General features: G+C 40.6%; 1 protein-coding gene across 1 annotated transcript in view; it reads left to right on the forward strand.

Annotated features, from left to right (window-relative positions):
• The window catches only part of CTNND2 (catenin delta 2), a 697,357-nt gene that overhangs the window by 374,302 nt on the left and 298,200 nt on the right, over window positions 1–24,855 (forward strand). Inside the window, exons 4-5 of the mRNA XM_037529421.2 lie at window positions 15,144–15,178; window positions 15,566–15,682. Of these exons, the coding sequence (XP_037385318.2) occupies window positions 15,144–15,178; window positions 15,566–15,682 (152 nt within the window). The remainder of the gene's footprint in view (window positions 1–15,143; window positions 15,179–15,565; window positions 15,683–24,855) is intronic.

Genomic DNA, 24,855 nt, shown 5'->3' on the forward strand with positions numbered 1-24,855 from the left:
ACAGGAAGCTCAAGTGAATGAAATATGGAAGCGGACTTAATTAAGGAGAGGAAAATGAATTTGTTCAAGTGTCTAGGAGGAAAAGATTTTAACAATTGAAAACAAAAATGGAGTTCACTATGTACAGACCTAAAATGTAGTTGTACTCAAAAAATAAGTTTTCTTATGCTTATGGTTGTGGACACTACCTTCCACCCCCTCTAGCTCCCCCCTACAGGAATAATTTTGCCCATTGTGGTCTTCTCTTACATCAAAACATATTCTGAATTTAAGAAAAAAGTGATAATATGTAGATTTAGAAGTATAAAAGTATAATTAAATTTTCATTGTTTGCATAAGAGAATCTATCGTGCACCATTGCATAGTATGTGTTCTTGAAGTAATAAATATATAGGGGAAGTTAGCTCAGCAGCTGACTCATGAATGTTTCATTGCAATTGAGGTTGTACACGCAAACATTCGATCTTTAGGTGACTTGCTGTCAGTGATGTTTCATGACAGAAGTATAATAAAAGTGTATCATCCTCTTTTGTCCAGTACAATTCTAAAGAAGACAAAGCTCCATCAAATAAGGAAAGGCCATGTTTAGAATATGAAACAAAGGTCCTATCTTGTGTGTGTAACTCTGATGGCTTCTTTTTGTGGGCAAATGTTTCATGAGGATCGGACATCGAGTTCCGTACTGCAGAATCCAGAGATGAGTGCTCTTGAGTCTTTGTCCTCAGGTGCTCTGCTGCAGGTAAATATTAAAGAAGCAGATCATCATAGTATGTTTTGGAAAGTGACCAACTACTCTAGGGCTTTGGAGGGGCAGAGCCTCAGCCACCTCAATACCTGGGACAGGTGGCTGAAATTGGGTCCTCAAGTTGGGTCAAGGGCATCTTTGCCAATCAAGCATGCTCTGGGAAGGAACTGGAGTTTCCACTTCCCAACAATGCAAACCCCTGAAAGCTTCTGAACTTGAAATTTCCATGACCAGATTTTTGGTTTCGGATGTTGATTTCAGGAGGGATAATTAATTGGAGCAAGAAGAGACTGCAAGTATGGAGAATTGGGTGGTGTGAATTGGGAGGATTGGTCCGGTAATGTTTGTTTCCGGACCTTTATATATATTATCATTTTGTCCCCGGAGCAGCAATCGAGGTAACCCACATTTAGAGCCTGCTACATAATCTGCAATGCCCGGGGGCAAAGTGAAAATACAGAGTTTCTTGTTCAAAAAGCAGGTGGAAGAGGCCTAGCAGTACTAAAAAGATCTCAAGGTTTTTCCTGTCTCCCATGGTCTCAGTCTTAACTGTCATGGTGGTTTTGAATTTCGTATTTGATATCTTTCTAAGCAAAGAAAAATTAAAAATTAAATATTGCCTGAATTTTGCCATTTATCTTTCTTTGGCACCATGCCAGATTTAGATGCAAATGTGAGAACATTTAACTCATAAGCAGAAGCACTGAAATGATCCAATTCATATTTCACAGCCCAGGCACACATGCATATGCATTTTGTTCTTACCAGAATAGTAGAAACTGCACGAATCTGCCTCAACTGTTGTTATTTCACTTTTTGATAGGCACGTATTCATCATTCTGTTACTGAGAGTAAGAAAGGACTGGAAGGAAATAGAACTGTGTGCCACCTTATCATTCCCTTTGCCTCTAGGTGATTGTTTGCAGCTTAGTAGTTGCCTAACACAGGAGTCCCATGAGTGAGGATATTGGAGCGGGGGAGGGTTCCTTGGTGATTCTGGGATGTAGAACAGCATTGCCTTCTCCATTCAAAGCAAGTTCTGGGACAAAGAGAAAGCATGGCCTTTGGAGGCTGCCGGCATGCCTGCTTGCTTATTCACAGCACAGCCAGCTTACCTTGAACTGACCTTGATCCTGCTCAACTTCCGTAACACATCCCGGGTCCGGCAGGGATGGCCGGTGCTGTAGGTGGACGGGGCAGAAACCGAGGACATGTGTGTTGTGTATGTCTCATCTGCTCATGCATTTGTGTCATTTGTCTCACTTCTGCCATAAGGAAGGGCGTGACCATGAAAGGATATTGTCGATGGAGCACGGATAGGTAGAGCTAAGTATCTCCAAAATGATTTGGGCGCCATAAGCTTTAAATATCTGAGGATCACGAGTAGATCCTTTAATGCCTGGGTTTTTAAATGATCTTATACACTTGGCTGACAGTACAATTGTTGAATGAGACCTACATTCCTGTCCTCATCCTCCCAGTGCTATGCTGAATGGTAGTGATGAGAGTGGACATACTGTTCCTCTGCCTGATCTTACAGGCAAAGCCTTCAGTTTCCCACCGCTATGCATGCAGCTTGCGGTGGTGTGGGACACATGGGCTTACAGGAGGACTTCAGGACAAACAGTTGCCCTGAGATGGTGAGAAGAGACAGAGACAGACCCAATATTTCAGCTCCCAATATCAGACTTGAAATGTGGGAAGACAGTAACTTATTTTAATGTGTCATCTCTGTCTCCTCCATAATAAGTATGGAAAGTCACAGTCCAGTGTGATCAGGGAGAGCAATTTCCAGGAGTCAGGCTAGGGGGGCGGGGTCATGGGGCAGATCAGCATCGAGATAGCTTCCCTACAAACTAGTAGGAGGAGCAGGTATGAGTCTGCCAAGTGCAAGTCTGGCTTGAATGTATCTGCTTCCACAGAGCCAGTGAGTTATATCACGTGAGGCCTCTTGGACTCCCGTAGACTGCATTAAGCCTTGTACTTGGCTCTAATACCCTAAGCCAGAATATCACTTTTAATTTTCCCTGAAAATATATGCAGTGGAAGCCAACGTGGGGGCCTGATGAGCAGCAGGAAGCTTGCATATCATGGGTGAATTTTCATTCCAAAGCAGCTCAATTCCTTGCATCTGATTGGCAGTGGGCCCTGTGATTGGTATATTATGCTGCAGAGAGAGTTCCTTCATTCACAGAACAAAGCAGAAATGAGCCCAGGGCAGGGTCACCGCAGCTCAGCCTGCAAGGAAGGAAGAACAAAAAGCATAATCAGGAGTGAGCACTGGCTTCTCTTTTTTCCTTCTTCCTTGCTTCCTTTCTTGCTGTCTCTTTACACCACCGTTAACAGTCGTCTTTTAATTCACTTTTAGTTATTGCATGGGAATGAATGAGTGAACATACTGCATGTAGAAAAGCCACTTCAGGGAAAAGAAGACAAAGCAATACCAAACCATACTTGTCATTGGGTTAACCTTTTCATTGAAGTGATGATACAGTCATAAAAAGATGCAAAATAAATACTCAGGATGTCCCTGTAACTCTCCCAAGTCCCACGTCTTGGATATAGTGCAATAGTGCAATGAGAAACTTACCACGGGTGTCACTAACAGATTCCCCCAGACTCACATACACTGTGCATATGTGTGCGTGTGAGTGTGTGTGTGTGCACTTCTGTTTGATCTTATCTCCTAAGTGACTGCCTGTGAACACAAGGTCATCGTTGTCTTACATGCAGCCAGTTGAGTGTAACGAGATGCCTCCAAGTTGTGCTTTCTGCTTGTAGCAATAATGAGTTTCTTTTCACTGCCACCCACTCTCCTCTGTGTGGATGGACCAGCGTGTCTAACCATTCACCTGTTGCAGGAAATTTAGCTATTTCATGGTTTTTGGCCATTTTGAAGCAAATACTATGAACATTTGTTTGCCGATGAAGCATTTTAACGGAGCCCATTAGATATTTAAATCACTTCCTACTGCTTCTGAGCAAGGGAAGACGCAGCAGCCCACGAGAGCACTTTGTGTGTATTGTGTGACTTCTCCGTAAAGGCACTCACATAGACATTTATTTTTACAGATCACCTGTTGGTATTCAAAGACAGAAAACAAAAGATCCAGTTTTCTCTTTCCTGTGAAACAGGCCATGGCTATTTGCATCAATACCCACTCAGTATCTAAAAGATAGAACTTCACCTGTTTAATCCAATTATATCGATGTCAGAGAAACTCAATCCTCAGGGCGGGACATGTGATAATAGAGAACAAACTTAGGGAACAAGAGCAAGGGAATGAGAAGCTGGGAGCAAGTCAGTGTGATGCCAGGGATTGTAAGTATGAGGGATACTCACCCACAGACACACCTCTCCCCTTCCCCGCCTTCCCACCATCACGAGAAGTGAGGGAAATGCAGGCTTCACCCCTCCAGAGATGTCCCCAGGGTAAGGGGCTGCTTTCACTGAGAGGGATGGGCCATAAGGGGGATTTCTGGGATGTGGGATACGGAAGACTGAGACATGAAACACCTGAGAAGCTTGGTACAGGTGCCACCTGTCGGCAGACACACCAACAAGTCTTCTCCTGCCTCAGATATCAGTTATGAACGATCAAAATGCAAACCTAGTGAGTGTGTCCACTCCCAGGATCTGCGTGGAGGCTGCAGGTAAATCAGAAACCTCACCTGAGTGGCACTGAATACCAAAGGTCACCACTGTCAGGACATGTAATGCAGTGTATACACTTAGCAGACACTACACAGGAGCTCCACTTCTTGATGGCTCAGAAGGCAATTCAAAGGGAGGTCTCAGAGTCACTTGATGAACAGTAGCCCTGGCCATCTGAAATGGCCCCTTCCGACATTCCAGTTGATGGGCGCCCACAGGTGGAGGTATTCTCTACGCTCCTTTGTTGTCTGCTGTGACTGGCCTTCTGAAATATTTCAACTGCTGTAAAATTCTCTTGTACTCGTATGAGCATTACAAAGTGATCATACCCAGCTCCTGCATGCAAAATCTCCCAGAAAACAGAGGTACAGCAGCATGAGAACTTTCTAGTTTATAATTCACCATTTGTTTCTGCTTTGGGTATGGAATTTGGCGCACATAATGTGTCTCTATAGTGTGACTACAGTCAGCTCCAAGATTCCAGAAGCACTTGAAGGAGAGAAGCTTGTGTGTGCTTCTTTCCCATGGTGAGAACTCGGCCTCCCTGTCCATGCACAATCACAGGGTTGAGCCGAGGGCTCATTCTTTGCGGTTGCTGGAAACTGGAGTATGGATTTTGAAAAATTAAAACAAAACGGAATTCATGTTGGATCGCCCTTGTCTGGCTCATGCCAGCCAGTTCGCAGACCTGATGGACCTGGGGGCCCTGTGTGAGCAGCCGTGGCCTGCAGCAAGCCTGGCAGCAGGACCAGCACAGTTGGGTTAGGGCGTCTCCCCTCCACTCACTGAAGAATATAGATTCTTGATTCAAAAAAATTAGACATCCAGTTACCACTTTGGATCTGGTTTATTTTCTTCCAATAGTTTTGAAAGTACCAAATGGGCTTTAAGTTCTTTTTCTTAAAGATTCATTTATTTATGCAAACAAGAACTGGGGTACAAGCTAGAGGTGCAGGGGGGTGAGAGGATTCATCAGAGACGGAGTGGGGAACAGAACAGGCAGATGGACTGAAATATACTGCTGAGGGGAGCAGCGGGGAGACGGGAGAGGTCTGCCGCACCATGTGGGTAGCTCCCTGGCCAGGGATCGAACTCATGTTGCAGTGGCTGTGGATAGCTTCATAGTGTGCTACTTAACCCCTTGTGCCACCAGGGAGGCTCCAGTCTTTACAGTCTATTACAGCAAGAACAGAGGTTGTGGTGGGTGGCAATCTGGGCAGTACTGGTGGGAAAATTTACCATTTAAAATCAGTTGTCTGTCTTTTTAAAAAAAAAGTTTTATTAATTTTTTTCAAATTGAATTATTTCTTATATCATTGTAGTCCCCATGTTCTTTCACCACCTTGTCACCTGTGAACCATCCCCGTATTCCCTTATGTTTATCTCTCCCCTGTTTTGCCCACCCTTTTCCCCTCCTTTGCTGGATGCTTCAGTTCTGTGGCTGGTTTGCTGGTTTTCACTTTTTCTTGACTTTTTGTTTGGTTTCTCTGTATGTGCAATTTTCTGTCCTTGGAAATCACATACTACATTTATAGCCTTTTCCAGCTTATTTGATTAAAAACAAAAGATGAGGGGCCTTTCTGGTAGTGCAAGGGGTTAAGTCTAAGCACTGTGGGCTACCTGTAGCTACTGCAGCATGAGTTCGATCCCTGGGCAGGGAGCTGACCCTTATGGCACAGCAGACCTCTCCTGTCTCCCTGCTGCTCCCCTCAGCAGTGTATTTCATTCAATCTGCCTGTTCTGCTCCCCACTCTGTCTCTGGTGAATCCTCTCACCCCCCACACCTCTGGCCTGCACCCCAGTTCTTGTATGCATAAATAAATAAATCTTTAAAAAAAAACAATAAAAAAGATGAGCCTGCCAAGCCCCTGCCCTCTGCATGTGACTGCATGTATTAACCCGAAGCATGGGTGGTCTTTACTCTCTCAGGCTCCCTTCTGCATATGGTGTTGCTGGTGTTGCTGGCCTTTTATTTTCTTTTTATTTTAATGCCACCTATATTGCCAGTGCTGTTCTAGGGGGTATTTAAAAGTTGTATTATTTTTTCACTGAGATAATGTTGGTTTACCGCAGTGTAGATGATGGACAGGTTCACTCCTCTTCAGGTATGTCACCGAACAACACCCACCACTGAAGTCCACGTTATCCTCAGGCCCCCCTCCTCCACTTCACCCCTCACTTCACACCATCTCCCTCTGGAAGCTTGAATCTCACAGCCAGATTTCTAGGGTGTGTTTTGGTTCAGTTTCATCTGTTGCTTTGCTTTATTTCCTTCTGTTCTGCATGAATGAAGTCATCCAGATTTGTCCTTTTTCTTATTTTGCGTAGCAGCAATTCCGCTCCTAGGTATCTACCCAAAGAATGCAAAATCACTACTTTGATGGGACATCTGCAATCCTACATTTGTTGCAGCACCATTCACAATAGCCACACTGTGGAAACAGCCTAAATGCCCAAAAACAGAGGAGTGGACTAAGAATGTGTGGTGTGTATACACCCTGGAACACTACTCAGCCATTTGCAACTTGGACAGAACTGGGGGAGGGAGGTATTTTCATGGGCTTTGCACATATTACACTCTTAACTTTCACAAGGTCTCAATAGAAAAAATTCTAGTAACATCCCCATTTTACAAATGGGGAAACTGAGGCTTAGAGAGAGTGAAAGCCCCATGGGCTGAATACAGTAATGCTTCTCCTTGCAAGGGCCCCCCATTCTGTGTGTTTACTTCTCATGCCTGGGAAGCCATGGGAGCCAGTGCTGCCTCTCCCTGTCGCCTGCAGTGAAGACACATTTATTATTCACCTATTTATGGTGACTTTTTTCACCCCTTCTCCAATGCTAGTTGTTACCTTGATTGGAAGAACAGATACCACCACACCTTGGATATCATTAATATCACTGTTCCCCTCACCCCGTGTCTTTCTCCATTTCGGTTCCCTCACAGTGAGCCGTAGTCCACATCACAGGATGAAGGAAAGATGTGTAAGCTGCAATGGACAAGGGGCGAGAACCCTTCCAGCAGTGTGTCTAATTAAAGAGAAGCAGCACCAGGCTCCCTCAAGTTGTGCTGATCAGCTGATAGAGATATTGTTGGTCCTCAGAGTGTCCTCAGAGCACTCCACAGGCTTGTCACCACACACACAACCCCCAGATGAGGTGCTTTATGGCCCAGTGTTCCCCTCTATAACAGCTGTAAAATCCTGTCTTTGGTGAAAATATTTAAAGCTCAATGAAGATGCATCATCTCAGAAAGAAATGGACATCCTGACTGCACAGCAGAGAGAGTGTGCATCCGCTTGGAGTGACACATGTAGTAGGGGGGAAACCAGGTGCACAAACATTCTGGTGGAAACAGCATTACTCACCAACCGAACTAACATGGACCAGCTACTATGCAATGGCAAACAGCAAGGGCAGGCTCCGGGCTCCACTCCCTCCACGTGTCCTGAGTAGCTTCCATTTCTACATTGCTTACCACAGGTGACCAAGGTCTTTTTATTCCCAACCAGTGCCTGTTATTGTGATGATGCCATGTGCAAACCATGCACCCAAAGACTTTCTGTCATAATGCACTTTTAGGACCACGGGCCTCCAGAATCGAGGGGCCTGGGTTCTGTGGACTAGGCTTAGACATCAGTTCTGAAGCCATTTATTTCCCCATAGTTTCTCTAGCTGACGTTATAGGCACATCACTTAACTTGAGAGCAAACTAGCAAAAGCCTTGGGGTCCCTTAGTCTTGAGTGGAACCTTGAGTGTGTACTCACATGCTGCAATGTGGAAGGGGTGCTTGGGCTTCAAAATGCAGGGAAAGATGATGCATTTGAGGTTCCTAACAGATGAGTAGCTGCAGTCATGGTTTGCTAGGTGTCTTTCCTGCTGTTAGGAAAACTCCCTGGACTTTCACTTTCATAGTATATGTATTTTATTAGATGTGGCCTGGAGGTAGGTAAGAGACTCGTGTGCTGGAAATGAGGTTGTACATCGCTTCTGAAGGGCTCAGAGGTGGCTCTTTGGTTGAACTAGCTCCCCGCACCATGCCCCCAGGGCTTGGAAGTTATTGGTTGCTCACTTGAAATGTTCAAGCTGTTCCAAACTGGAAACAGTGAAGGCAATACTGTCAATTTTCTCACATGCAATGTAGAGAAAAAGTAGTTAAATCTCTAAAACAATACTTCTCCTCTATTTTTATTTCTTACTTGTTTCAGACTCGTTTTGCACCATTTGAATTTCAACTCCGGGCGATTCTAACAATGATGAGAATATTGTGTTGAACCACAAGGATTCAGCTAAGATTTAACTAAACATGTTTCTAAATGTAAATTTTTTCCTATTTCTGGTATCAAAGGTGTTATCAAATTAATGCTACCATTATGTTCTCATTTTTCACAGAGTGAAACAATAGAGAGCCAATAGAAATTCCCTTTTGCTCCCCATCTGACTCATTTCTCTCAATTCTCACTCAGAAGCCACTACCCTCATGAATTCGGATGTATCTTTTCAATCCGGATATTTATCTTCTGTGTGTGTGTGTGCGCTATGTGTCTATACACTATATTGGTTAGTCAGTGTTTTTAAAATTTACATAATTGATATCATGGAATAAATAAACTTATGTGCAGTTTGGTGTTGAGAGTGACTCATGTTGATACATTTTTATCTGGCTAATCTACTTTAACCGCCAAATTGTATTCATTCCCCTAGAGTGTCGTGTATGACAGGGATCCGAGTTATTATATCTGTCCGTCCCCCGCACTGCGGGTTAGCTAGGGTCCCGCAGGGTTGCTGCCACGGGCACTTAGGCATGGAGAGCCTCGTGTGTGTCTTCTGGAAACAAGTGCATGAGTTTCTCTGGAGACTCTACCTGGAAGTGAAATCGATTGGCTTTTGCATGTCAGCCGCCGTTACAGGTGTTGCTTATAGCTCACTTAAGTGTCTCTTCATCTACTCTCCCACGTACAGTGCTGCTTTCCCCATCTCCTCCCCAACACGTAGTACTCTCGGCTTTCTAGAAAATTGGCCAGCAGTCTGTGGAGGATGAGAGATATCTTATGTCTGATTTTTATACCACCAGTTCCTAATTGGGTTGACTCTTTTCATCTGTTCAGTGGACATATATTCTTGAATTTTCTACTATGCATTAGCTATACACACATTTGTTGATCTCTCTTCTATTTGACTTGTACAGAATTTGTAGGATTTATGTATAATTCTAGAAACTAATCCTTTGTAAGTTATGTGCATTGCAAGTATCCCGTCTGAGGAAATGATTTGTTTTTTGATTTGGTTATGGTGTTTATATTTTTATCACTAAGTAATTTTGTTGTCTTTTCATCTTTTAAAAATTTTGTGTTAAGGTAACATTGGCTTACAGCACTGTATAGAATTAAGGATTATAGATTCCCACCTCTTCAGACACACGTGACCACACCACGCCTGCCACAGAGGCGCCCACAGTCCAGTGGGCCCCCTGCCCCGCTGGTAGCCTCAGTGTTACCGTCAGGTAGTTAGGGCTTGGTTTTGGTTTCTTACTGCCTGTTATCTGTTTTGTTTCTCTGATTCCACGTATGACCAATGATATCTGGTATTTGTCTTTCTCCCTCTGGCCAAGTTCACTTAGCTTAATTCCTTTCAGTTCCACCATGTCGTCACAAATGGCAAGAGTTCATCTTTTCTTTTAATAAGAGTAGATTTCTGTGTGTGTGTGTGTGTGCGCGTGCACTCATGCACCCACATAATACACACACACACACACACACATATCTTCTTAATCCATTCTACTGTTATGGGCACTTAGGTTGTTTCCATAACTTGGCTGTTGTCAGTGGTTCTACAGTGAACACAGGAGTGCAGGCATCCCTTCTTTTTTTTTTTAAGATTTATTTATTTATGCATACAAGAGCTGGGGTGCAGGTCAGAGGTGTGGGGAGGTGAGAGGCTTCACCAGAGATAGTGGGGAACAGAACAGGAGGATTGACTGAAATACACTGCTGAGGGGAGCAGTGGGCGAGTCAGGAGAGGTCTGCTGCGCCATGTGGGTTGCTCCTTGACCAGCCAGGGATCAAACTGGTGCTGCGGAGGCTGTGGATTGCCTCATAGGTTGCATCTTAACCCTTGCATCTTAACCCAGGGAGGCCCTAATGGGTAAGCTTTTGCATTCTTCAGGTAGACACCTAAGAGTGCACTTGCTGGCTCATAGGGTAGATTCATTTTTAATATTTTGAGAAGCCTCCACACTGTTTTTCATTAGGGCTGGAGCACCAGCTGAGTGCGAACCTGCAGCCCACAGGCAGTATAAAAGGCTCCTTCTCCACATTCCCCGCAACTGTGTCCCTGGGCTTTTTGGTTATCGGCCATTCTCCCAGCGTGAGGCGTTCTCTCATTGTGGTTTGGATTTGCGTTTCTCTGGTGATAAGTGATGATGAGCTTTTTTTCATGTGCCCATTGGCCATCTGTGTGTCTTCTTTGGAGAAGTGCCCATTTCTTATTTGGTTTTTTGTTTTGCTCTTGTTGATTTGTATGAGATCTTTGTAGATCTTGGTATGAATCATGTACAAATATTTTCTCCCATTCAGTTGGGTGCTTTCCTTTTAATGGTAATGTCTTTCACTACTCAGAAGCTTTTTGATTTTTGATGTCATACCATTTTTTAACTTTTGCTTTTTGTTCCCTTGATGTAGGAAGGAGTCAGTTTTGATGTGTGAGTAGAATGTTAGTTCAGAAAGGAAGCTCCAGTGTCAGATTCCGGGGTCAGAATCCCCATTCTACTTGCTGACTATGGCAACTCTAGAAAATTCCCTAGCATCTTTTTATCTCAGCTTTATTTTCTGTAATAGAAAAATTATTGCCTCTCTCAAAAGTTTTGACATGCAGATTAACACCGGTTAGAATATTCCCGGTGTAAAGAGACAGCTCTCTGTTAGCTATCAGAATGTGTCCTTTTAATATATCACTTATAGAACTCTTTCCTAGCATTACCAATTCATGTACATATTTATGTATATGTTTACAGGTTAAATGTTACTCACAATACTCTTTGTTATAAATATTTGTTTTTCTCACAATAATTGGTTTCTGGGTCTTACACATAGTTATGAATAAATACATATAGAATGATATAAATTACACTATATTTTTATTACATATCATTCTTCAGAGGTGATTTCTCTTTCAAGAATGAGCATTCCTGTAGTAAAAGCAAACTTTACTTCCTCAAATTGAATCTGCTTTGAAGTTAAAACAACCTCAGAAATGACTTTCTTGTCATATTAAACTGAATTATATAATTGGGAGAAAGTCCACTACCAGTAATTCCTGGACACTTAAAATAAATGTGTGTGACGCTCAGGCACAGGCTGGGTATATTGAATGAATACTTTGTTTGCTTTTTTAAAAAAGTGGCCACCTTAAGGCAATTTTTAAGAGAAGAAATCAAGTGCACAAAATACACAATTGCATAAAATCCCTTAACAGAGTGTAGTAGTAAAGTGTGCATTTAAAGTAAACAAGTCTAAATCAGGTTTCCCTCAGGATTTCAGTTTTCTGTGATCACACATGCTTTTAATGCATTTCCACTCAAGGACTCGGGAAACCACTTAAGTGATTAGTGCTCTTTGCCCCAAAGGAAGGTGCCTCTGTTTGGAGAGGTTACTTTCCTACTCACTGCCAAAGGGTTGTTTTTTTTTTTTTCAATTTTATCAAAAATGTGTTTCTTCTTGTTTCTGTTGCACCATTTTTGAAAGAGGAACAAAAAGTAAATATTATGTAAGAGTGTGACCAGTGTAGTCCCACACATAAAATCACCATCACTGCACATGCACAGATACATCTCAACGTGTGGGACAAGCTGTGGTTCTAGAATAACCCAAGGCTTTCTTCCCACTCCATCCTGCAGGAACGGCTGCTACAGGAGCACAAAATGCCTTGGGACCTCAAATAATGGCCCCTGACTGGATTATGCAATTGTGACATTGATTCTGCAGAAACAACCCTCCACCTACCCTGTCAGCAGAGTCGGGTGTAGTTCCCACTCATGCTGGGTCTCATCTGCCTTGTGGGGGTCTCCCCACCCGGGGCCACTCCACATGGCCAACCCAGGGTCAAGAAGGAGCCACGTGAAGGTCTCAGGCCTGCCCTCGGGGCCCAGGGCAGAGGTGGCACTTGTCACACCACCTCACAAGCCAAGCCTTCCATGACCCCACCTGTGGGCAGGCGGGGAAGCGTGTCCTTGACGGTGCTGGTGGGGGAGAGCGAGCTCTGCCCAGACTCGGGTCGCGCTGCCGTGGGCTCACCCTGCTGATGCCACTGAAGTCACCTGTGTGTTTCCCCTCCATGACCGCTCAGTTGTTTCACAGATTAATTGGCTATAACATACATAAGGGGAATGTACATACCAGCAAAGTCACCCATTGAAAGTGTAAATTCAGCAATTTTTTTCTAAATGTATAGTTATGCAGCCAGCACACAATCCAGCTGTAGAGAATGTCTGTCATCCTCTCCCACACGACACCAATTCACTTGTGTCCATTGGCCGTTAAGACCACTCGTCACGATGAATTCCAAGGTGAGCTTTGGAGTCTTCATCGCTGCTGAGTTCCTTCCTATGGTCCACTGAGTGGACCACACAGACCATGAGCCTGTGACTCCCCATCTACGAAGAGAGATCTGTAGTGACTGTGAATTAAAAAAGCCCAGTATGCAGTAAGCACTTAATAAAAGTGCATATTAATGAAAGGAATGGAGTATCATAGAGATCTCAGGAAGTGTAGCATGAGAACGATTTTTATTGCATCAGAAAGAAAGAGTCTATCAGGTTTCCAGGGATGCCATAACAAACTAGCACAGTTGAATGACTTCGAAACAAAAGGAATTCATTCTTTCCTGTTTGGGAGACCAGAAGCTGGAAGCTGAGAGTTTGGTCTGTTCCTTCCCTGCCTCCCTCGGGCCCTGACAGCCTCAGGCAACCCTGTCTGGCTTCCTCTCCTGCCTCTGCCCCGCAGTCACAGGCGGCTTCTCTGTCTCTCTTCTCTTCTGTCTCTTAGAAGGAGACTGGCCTTTGGACCTATGGTATTATCTGAAGGTCTTTGACTTAATTATATCTGCAAAAATCTTTTTTTCCAATAAATAACTACTCTCGCGTCCTGGAGATTTCATGCAGTCCTGCTGCGGAGGGTGGGGCCCCCAGTTACTCCACTAAAATGTGAGACCGTTTTCTGCAGCTGTCTTAAGTGCTACTTGATAAGTGAACGTGTCCTGCCATTTTTAAAATACTAACTTTAGGATCAGATTTCTGTTTTAAGTATTAAACTTTGTAGTTATATGTTACTAGTATAAAGCATTTCATTTTGATGCAAAAAAGTAGTACTGGATTGAATTTATAATGTTACCATTTCATGCATCAATTGTCTATAGTTCTCACCATTTAAAGCTGTTTTCTAGTTTGATATAACAGATTGAGAACCTGTAAAAGTCACATGTGTCTTAAGAGACTAGTCTTGTATTCCTTTGCATTAATCATGGCTTTTTTGATAACTGATTTGCAGCAGAATTCCCTTTTTTTCCCCCATAAATGCATTCAGAAGTCATCTTTAAAGTACAGATTAAAGGTCTAAAATCCACTAGCTGTTGTGAAGCTAATGAACTATTCATAGAAACTGCTAGATCTGAGTCAAAGATCTTGAGAAATGAGTGTCAAACACGTTCTCAAAATGGTGATTGTCTCAGTAACTGGCATCTGGATTTCTCACCAATTATTGACAGATAAAAATGGGGCCTGTAAGAAGTATATGCATATGTATTGAAAGACTTGTTCATATTTAGAAAGTTTAAATGTGTATGTTTAATAAAAATACACGTTGCATATTAATTTAACATAATATTGTTTGACTGTTTATTAATAATGGCATAATTTATAATTAAGAACAAATTAATATTATATCAATCTATTCATTTATATATTTAAATCAATAAATCATCTAAAATAAATCTCTGTTATGCCCCTCAGCTGCTGGGCAAACATTAATTGTATGTGCATTGCAGAATGCACCAGAAGCCTCATGTTGTCACCTGTTTTAAATATAAAGTATCTTGAAATAAAGAAATTTTAAAAAGAATCTGTGTTGCCCTGCATGGGTCTTCTCTGTAGTGTCCTTGCACATTTTGTATATGAACAACCCTTTCTACCAGGGTCATTTTATAAGATGAGTTTGTAAAGGGAAGATTTGGGAATTGTATTAATTCCATTAGTAGTAAAGTGTTACAATTTTAAGATACTTAATTTAAACTATAATAACCAACTGAAATAACTGCTCATATGTTATGTCAGGGAGCTATAGACTTCCCTTATTTATAATGAAAAGGAGAAAGTTATTTCTTTATTACACTACCTTATAAAGCTTACACTAACTACCCAGACTTGAATTTAAAAATAAATAAAATATATAGATGCTATTGTAAGGAATAAGTGCAATAGATGGGTTTCACAAAAAAAAAAAAAAGCAAAAGAATGAGCTTCTCTTCTGAAAGTTGCTGAGCAATGTCATTTATAACATATTAATGCCTGTGAATCAGGAGATGTCTATCAAAAAAGCTAAGGCTGTAGCAAAATGGGATCTCTTTTCTCTAAGAAATCATGGAGGTTCCCTGGAGCCACGCTGACTGCCCTGATGTGCCTTTGTGTCTGATAGTCTGGGGTCCTTTCATTTCCAACAGTGCATTATACCTGTGTATTCTCTCTTTTACAGTTCAACAGAAGAGCAGTTTCACTGGCAATCACAAGGTAAAGTACAGCCCCTTGATGAACACACCTGCTTGTACATGCGGATCCGTTGATTAGTCCTCTTGGGAACTTTGGAAAGAGACTTATCACCATGAGTACAATAGCACCATGACACTAAAATTTGATGAAGTGGTTTGATAGCGCCCGTGTCATGGGAATTAAGTTCTCTCTAGTCCCAGGTAACTTTATGTTTTGCATGGATACATGGAATTGGCTGGTCATGTCTTTCCAAACTGCCATCCAAGGGTGGCCATGTTGTAGTTAATGTGAACTTCATAGAGGTAATATGTTTGGTTACCACACTTTAGATTGTTAAAGAATAGTCTTAAGCTCTAATGTTAACATTATCATGTGTTTGTTCATCACTTTAAAAATGGTGTATTTCAGATGGTCAAAAAGACATCGAAGATGAACTTACAACTGGTCTTGAACTGGTGGATTCCTGTATTAGATCACTTCAGGAATCAGGAATACTTGATCCACAGGATTATTCAACAAGTGAAAGTAAGTTCAATGCCAGTTATGCTTGAAGAGAGTTAAAATATACATGTCTTATGCTATTATTTTTCTTCTATGGTTGATATCATGAGCCACACCCAGTATGGCATTGGACCCATTTATGTACGTTTTATCCATTTCACTCCACTCTCTACCTCTTTCCACCCTCCCCCTCCCCCAACTCTTATTAGCTCATAAGCTCTCTGAATCAGCAGTCAGGATCTAGATTTCCCATCAATCCCTGCCATATTGGTGAAACTCACCAATTCTCTCGTCTCTTTTTGGTTTCTACACTAGCACATTGTATGAACTCACATCTGTATTTCTTCAATCAATGAAACAGCTGCTTTAAAATTAGCTGGCAATGCTTTCTTCACACAGCCCTTTGTTGATAGATATCTTGAATAGTGATTATATGACAAAATTTAAACAATGCAGATATTATAAGCAGTACCAAATATTTAGTGCTATACTATAACACTGTAACACCTTATATTTCTATATCAAATCATGTTGCATTGCTGTATCAGAATGTGTAGAGATTTCTTCTCCTCCATTTAAATATATATTTTTCAGCCAGATTGGTTAAGGCTGAGAAATAAAAGTGCTAGAAATTGAAATGAGCCTCATTTTAATAAATCATAAAATTCTCTTGACTTATTTTAATAAAATTCCACAAAAAGCCAAAAATTAAATCATTGGAACATACATTACCCTGATGATTTCTACATCAGAAATCAGTGGAGCATCTTATTTCTTAATTTAAAAAAATGAAATTTCCTTAAATAACTATCAAGTTTTGCGATATGAAAGGAAGATAAAAGAACAGGGTAACAGACTGATCCTGATATTAAATTACACATTAGTTCATTTTCTCTATACTCTTTAAAAATGCCACTACTTTTAGAATAAGATTATCATGCATGTATGCTTAAACCCATAAACATCCCCTCAATAAACCTCCTAAATTAATATATATGATTTATATTGTCTTTGTTATCTATTATATTTAAAAAGTAGAATTGTTAAATATATTTCCTATGTAAGATGGTCATAGTTAGAATCATGTTTAATATTTGAGACAATGCACTCACTTTATTAGAGTAAGAAAGAAAAGTGGAGTTCAGAATGGGGCATCCTGGAAAGTGACGGCAGAGAAGACCTTATTTTTCATATAATAATAGAGAAATATGGTTGATTATGAGGTAAGGAGAAGGAAGACCTTTATTACATGTAAAGTACAGAAAAGGAAGGAAGAGCAAACAAAGAGGCAAATAAATTAAAATAGAAATATATCAATCTTGCACTACATGTACACACAATGTTTTCTTCTTTGAAAAGAATGAAAATTCAAGTTTATAGTAAGAAAAGTAAAATAGCGATGTGACGTTTATGAGACATTTAGAGTAATGAAATAAATGCTGAAATTAAAGGAGTAGAAAAATTGTGACAGCAGATACAATGAATAGAAAGAATGAGATTAGGAAGAAGGAAGTGGAATTTAATGCAGAAGCACTAAGCAAGGTCAAAGAATTGTGTAGTGAAAATGTCTTAGCTCATCACGATACAATAAGCTCATACTAAAATCCAATGAACATTTATGAACCAAATATTACAGCATATGAAACATTGTTGAAAACAAAAGGAGAAATTAATGAAAATATCATTGTGAACATTTTGTTGCATATTTCTCATGATCAGAGAAATACTAGGAGACCACAGAAGGTTAGATTTATAATTAACAAATTAATGTATTAATAAATTTTAAAAGTTTTATGCGTTGTATGATAATATATATTTGTTATATATGTCCGGGGAAAAACTACAGAAATTGATTAGCCAATGGATGGTAAAGACTATCCTAAAAATCAAAGAAAGGTCACATTCTTAGATAAAATCCAATAAAATTGAAAGTAAATAATAAGCTGATAAGCAGAAGTAAAATGACATTAAAATTAAGAAACATTTTTATATCTACTACTAAGTCAACATGGAAACAAAATAGAAAATTGCATATTTTAAAGCAAATAAAATAGCAACACTTCATGAAAATGTAGTGATATGGAAAAACTTTACTCAGGAAATCTTAATTTTGTTATTAAAAATAGAAAACAGGGCCTCCCCGGTGGCGCAGCGGTTGAGCGCTGGGTTGCGAAGCTGCCCGCGGCCTCTGCGGCGCCGGTTCGATCCCCGGCTGCTCCCCGGCCACCGGAGGAGGATCCCACATGGCGCGCAGACCTCTCCTGCCGCCCGCTGCTCCCCTCAGCAGTGTACTTCGGTCCTTCTGCCTGCTCTGCTCCCCACTCTGGCTCTGGTGAATTCTCTCACCCTCCCGCGCTTCTGACTGTACCCAGTGCATGTATAAACAAAACAAACAAACAAATATAATTAATAAATAAATAAACATGCCTCTATTTAAAAAAAAAAAAAAGTTAAAAAAATAGAAAACAAAGTAAAGAAATGTAGTATTCAGATTTTTGAAATCTTAAGAACAGCTAAAGAAACTGAAAGAAACTAGAAGATGGAGATAATAAAAGCAGTGCGGACATGAAGTAATATAAAAATAAAATAGCAGAAGAGATTTTTTTAAAAAAATCAGTAAATCAATACCTGGAAAGATTAAATAAATGAAATAAACACAAGGGTAAATATATAAGCTTTTTAAAACTTTGTCAATTAATACTCCTGAACTTTCTTAATTGAGATCCTCTGCTATATATATATTTTCCTGCAACATGTGTTCAAATATTATCCACCAAAAAGTACATCTTTATTACTAGAAAGTTAAATATCCTGGTGGGTTTGGGGGGAATATATTTCATATCTGCTGAATTTGTTTTTTCTTTCAGAAAGAGTAGTTAGTCCGTGTTATTATATATACATTATCTTTTTGAGGCTCCTAGAATCTTAGTCGAGTATTCTTTTTGTAAGTCCCTACTTCCTTGTTTAAAGTTAAGAAAAGAAACAAAACAAGCAAGTAATGAAATCACCATCAGTTTTAAGCAAAAGCACAATGAAATGCAAAATACCGATTCTTAAACAGTCACTCAGATCATGTTCAAGAGTCACTTAGAGACTGAAAGTTGAGTAAAATTTACGACATTAATTCTAAAAGGTTGAGTGTCCTTTGGGTGGGTCAATTAAGGCATATTTTAAATAGACCTTCTAAATAGTAAGTCACAAAATAAAAATCTCTGTCACTGTATTTGTCTCAGGGTCAGGTGGGACATAGATTCTACTGAAAAGAGTTTAACTGAAGAGAATTAAATTAAGGGGCTATTTACAGAGGAATGGGCACCATTAAGGGAAGGAGTCTTCAGGAAGTAACAAGATGGCAGCCCTTGACTCTTGGTCCTGAAGGAGAAATGAGGGACTAGCACCAGCAGAGCCCAAAGGCATGGCAGGAGCAGAGAAATTAAGATTCTACGCACACTCTGCTCCTAGCATCTGAGGTCCCTCTCATATCCTCGACCCACAAGTCCACTCAATCGTAAAACCAGAGGCCGAGGACTCCCAGCAAGACAGTTTGTGGAGGAAAAAAGGCGGAGGGTGAATATGGGGAGTAGACACAATAATTCAGCGCAGATTCTACTGAAATAATAGAGCCAGCTACGTGTTTACGTTCTTGATGTATAAATATAATAAATAGATGTGTCATGGCTTCTTGACACATTTCATATAATTAGCACAAGCCCATAAGATTCTTCTAGACCCTTGTTTTTGTGATTATCCGATCAATGGATTCATTAGCTGGAGCAGACATGAAATAGCTGAAGCTAAATTAGACCTGGCAGGCTGCCCTTGAGAGCCAGCCTCCTAGTCTTAACTCAACAGAGACTAGCGCAGCACTAAATACTAAGTAGGAAACGTAACCCGTCTTCACCCCCAAGCTCATTGTACTTAATTTGTTGTGTTTGAAAACTTTTGTTATTTTTCTTTCCAAGGTAAAATTTGAATCTTACTATAAACCCATCCTCTTCTTGATCCTAAGGCAAGTAGTCGCTGCTCCACTGCACTGACTTCCGAGTGTCATACAGAGATCAGTGTTTTCCAACACTTTGCTGTTTTTGGAAAGTGCTATTCTAAACAGTATATAAATCGTGTATGCAACCTTTGTCACCCCGCCACTATTTTGTGACTGCCAGCTGTGTAATTTCAATTTTAACAAATATGTGTCACAGAGTCACTTGGAGAATTGCTACTGCTATGCTGGGAAAAAATACTGACAGAAGCTGAGGGCCATTAGCTTCTCGAATAATGCACGGCTTGACCTGAAAACTGCTGTGGACCATGCACCTTATTTAATCCATGCATCCTTGGAGATATTAACTCAGATATGTGTGATTATACCTTAGCCAATAATTAACACAAATATTGTCAATCAAAATCAGAACTAAAGTGGAAAACTGGGGAGGACTAGACGTAAGTGTTTATAGAAATTGTTAATCTTTTGAAATAGTGATTTTATTTTCTTTCAGGAGCATATGACAAATGGATGTTCCACTGTAGTCTAGAAAGTCCTAGTATTCAGCAGGAGAAAAATCTTAGAAGCTTTAGAAGCTTAATGTATTCCAAATGTTATGGCAAAAGATCCATGTTATTTAGTTTTCAAAACAACGTGTTTTGAAAAATCAAAAATCAATCCTCTAAGTTGCCATTCTGAGCAAGTGGAATGCTAATAGAATAATCACATGTAGTTTGATGGAGGTGAATGTATTATTTATTGTTGATTTGCAGCCTGTCATTTTCATTTAATTTCTGTGACTATATTTAATTATATATGGCAAGAGAATTATTGAGAGATCAGGTCATTAAAATGCTATAGAATTTCACATAGGGATATGTCAGATATGCAATAATAATAATAAAAGCGAGAGCATCCTTTTCAAGTCAATTTTTCACAATTTCTGTTCATGGACCAGAGGATGCAGAAGTGTTGTAAGAATACAAAATTTCCATAAAAATTAGAATAGACAAAATGAGAAATACAGGAATCACATGGCTGAGGCTAGACACCAGAGTCGGGCTCGGGGAAAGAGCTGTTTTGCTTTGTTTTCTGTTATGGTGGAAATGAGGTCCCCAGTTCCTAATGGAAGGAAGACCCACCCTACCCTTTGGGGTCTGAAGGCCTGTTCAAGTGCTCCTGCTCTCCTCACTCCACCAGTGGTTGAGGACGGACGGTCTCCTGAACTTAAGAGACCCAAGTCCTTGCCTGGAAATGGATTTCCTCCTACTCAGGAGGTGCCTTTGCTGGGAAATCTCCTTATCATAGGCTCTTAGGTTCAAATTTTTGAAACACAAACAGGCTGTCTTCTTTCTAGACATTTTCAAATCTGAACCTGTAGCTGTGGACACTACCTGCATCCTCTTGCTTCCTCTCCAAGTTCATCCCCACCGCCACCCGCCCTCGTAGCGCTGGATGGCGTAGAGCCAATGAAAATGTCACAGTGTCAGAAACGCATGGTGCAAGTTGAGGGAAATGTCCCAGTGACAACAGGGGTCATGATGTCCTTCTGGAAGCTACAATCATCTTCCTTCTCAGACGGTGTCGCTACCTGATTTTTAGTTGATGTTCAATTTTGTTTTCTTTGATGTCCTTCTATCATGTAGACATTTAAGAAGCATGTTATACCTTCCCCAAAGAGGCCACCAGCTCAGAGGCAAACCAAGGCATTGAAAGTTCAGGAAAGACACACATACTCAACACCCCCTGGTCCATTCCTTACAATGCACATGTTTCCTTAAAAACATCATATTCACTTGTCATCCGGATCTCCTGACATCAAGCTTAAGGCTTTGAGCTTGGAGAACATTTCTACTCAAGATACAACATTTCTAAGAAAAATGTCCCAAACACCAAGCTGGGCATTGGATGAAGGCAGTGAAAGTAAGGAGACTGTCAGAATGGACATGAGTGTGAAGTAGGGAAAGAAGCTGAAAGTCCCAGCAGAAAATCAGAATAACTAGCCTTCCTGGGGGACCGTGGAGAAGGGGTTTCCAGGCAATACCTATGGACATGTCTTATGGGGTTCCTATGAGTTTAAACATATTGAAACTGCTACCAGTCCAGTAATAAGCCAGTTCAGCCACACCTGATGTAATCAAATCTTAATATACTGGATTTTCTTTAAATCTGTATGGATCCAGGTAGGTGTTACTGGCATTCATTTTTTTATAAAGCACTTATTTTATTAAGCACTTATTAACAGAAGCAAAGCATCTCTGCCCTGTGGCATTTATATTCCAGCCAAGAAGAGTGAAATTGAGCAATAGCAATCGAAATACGCCAAGGTCCGAGAGAGTTGCTTTGTGTAATGACAGAGCTGGTAATGGGGACAGTAAGTCAGGCTTTAACAAAGTGTACCTGGGGGAGGGGGGTCCTACAGGCCCCCAGGTCCTCTCATAGGGTCCACAAAGGCGAACAGTTTTCCCAATAGTACAATGATGTTATTTGCATTTTCCATGCTGACAGGCCTGGCATGTGTGATAGCGATCATCTGCTCTTCACTTTTCCCGGATTTCCTATGGTGGCCAGCACTCCACATCACCATAAAAAGAAAAGCTCATTATTTCTCACATAATGCAAAGCCTGACCCCAACTGCTGTACACTATGGGCCTTATTTAATCTGTGCAACCTTGGAGATACAAAGTCAGAGCTACAGGTGAAAGGGGTAAGAGGCTGGAACGTTTGAGAACCATCCTTGTTTCGAGAGCATGATCAAAGTCCCAGGAAGTCCTCCGGGGGGAGAGGATCTTAGCTCAGGGACCTGAATAAAATGCACAAACAAGCCATGCAGCTGTCTGCGGAGAAGTGTGGTTGGTGGCAAATCAGAAAGCTGATATAATTCCATAAATACACTGTAGTGTTTTCAGGACTTAGCTTTGATATTTCGTTTTCTTCTAAACCGTTTTGTGTTAATTTTCTATTTTTATAATTATTGATAGTCAAGAATACAATTTTATATCTTTAGACTATTAATTTACGAAACATTCGTAAAATGTTTTTTTTTCTTCTCTTGAGCTATGTTAGTTTATGAATGGTAAATAATCAAATGATACGATTTTACGAGGGAATAGATTGCAACTGGAGTAAGCTAGACAAAAAATACCATTTTAGGATTATAACATTGTGTAAAATTTCATGTACCCTAAAACTCTTCAGCTATAGATTTGAAACTAAAGTTAAATATTTAAAGTTTTTTTGTGATATCATGTTGCTTATTTCCCTCCATTGGATACAGATGGAAAGAAACTGAGTTTTTGCTCAGTGTGACAGGTTTATCTAGCTTCAATTTATCCTGCTACAGTAGTCAAACTTGAACAGGCATACTTATTGAGCCAATAACATTGGTTAGATCTAAATCAGTTCAGAATTAAATGAGTACTTCTCCATTCACATCACATTAAAGTTTTAATTTTCCCATCAAGCATTACTTGTTGAAAGCATCTTACTAGATGAAATTGATATTCTGGAAATAGAGACTTATGAAGTTTCAAAACCCACCTTCCCAGTACCATCCACATCATCAGCCCCTGGAGCGTTTTCCCTGGGTTAATTTTAGGACTAGTCAGTGGGCTGATTCACTGTTGTAGAGGCTGGACACGACACAGTGCAGGTTTTCTGATCCAGCAGACCAGGCGAAGGAGGAGTCAGAATCCTCAGTGGCTTTGCAGGTCTTTTATCGGGATTTACCAGGTACACAGCACTCTATCTGGGCTCTCTGGCCTTCTCTGCTTCTCTCTCGGCTTCTGTTCGTTCTCGGCTTCTTGGCTTCTGCTGGCGTCCCCATGACGCTGCCCTTAAAAGCCGTCTTAGCCCAGGTGAATCCCATCTACCTATGCCCACACCCTACTCCAGGTCCCCACCATCAGGCATGCATTCAGGACCGCAAGGATCCATCATCTATCCTGATGGCGGGAGGGCAGAAAAGCCTGACATTTTTCCTTACCCTGCAACTGTTTTCAAAGAAACTTCTCATTGAAACTCCAATTTATGAGCTGTTCAAGGAACTCATGAAAATCACCTGTTTATCACCACTAGCTCCTCTTATTCCAAGTCAGTTTGTAAATACACTGGTTCACCCAGAATCCATAAAGAAGAAACTGCTGCTATAAATGAAACGATTAGTAGCGCACTTTAAGCAAAAGTCAATATTTTTACTCTGTAGAGTTAACTTGTAGTTAAATATGACTAAAGTACCTTGAGCTTGCTCTAAATCAATTCGATAATCTTACAAATAATTGACAATTGTTCTCATTGATTTTGTAATTTGTAGTCGTCCCTTTGTATGTATATAATTTCCACCGCCCATTTTCCTCATCCTTACTTAATATTTTCTATAAAAAGATTCCCCCGTCTCATCATTTGATTTGCTCTGAGAATTTACCCTCATTTAAAATAAAGTAATGCTTAACCTTCAAATCATTCTTAATCTTCCTTAAAGATTCGATAATAAGAAGGTAGGAATGAATACCGATTCTTTGTCAGGTGTGTGTGAACCTCGTCATTATTTGTATGGTTTGCATAAAGATAAGATTTTATATCATGTTGAATGAATCTCTTTTACCGTTGAGTTAATTAAGGTTTCTGTAATTCCTGACAAAGGTAAATCGAAACAAAGCTCCCATCAGCCAATGTTTGGCCCTGAACTTGGCTGGCTCCATCTCTGTTTATTGTTCCTTTGTTTATGCTGAATTTACCACCTCACAAAACATCCATTGAGTGTTTATTAGAGACATTGCCTAGTTCCAGGAGCTATTTATTTGGGTGCATTCTTGTTCATAACACTTGTCTTCTATTGGTAAAAGAATCCTTTAGAATGAAATGGGTAATTTAATTACGCCTTAATGACCTGGTCCTGTTCTTGTGGCTTCGGACACCACTGCTGGTGACTTTGATCGCTCCATCTCTGTCTTGAAATTTCATTTCCATATAATCAAAATTTGATCTTGGAAGTTATTTTAAAACCTAGAAAGATTAATTGTGTCGTCTTCCATTTGAGTCAGAGTCCCTTTCTAACGCCATGAATTCCCACCAAATCCACCTCTGATTTAAAAGTGTCCTTCATCACATCGAGTCCCCAGCATGGGTTGTCATCCATCCTGCCCTCTGAAATGCCCTATGGTGATAATTTGTGTTTTTCTGCACTCACTCAGTTAATATCTGTTGTCTTCTGAG

This window comes from Talpa occidentalis, unplaced genomic scaffold, assembly GCF_014898055.3.
Source record: "Talpa occidentalis isolate TD23 unplaced genomic scaffold, MPIMG_talOcc4v2.1 talOcc4.6, whole genome shotgun sequence".
In the NCBI taxonomy this organism is placed as follows: domain Eukaryota; kingdom Metazoa; phylum Chordata; class Mammalia; order Eulipotyphla; family Talpidae; genus Talpa; species Talpa occidentalis.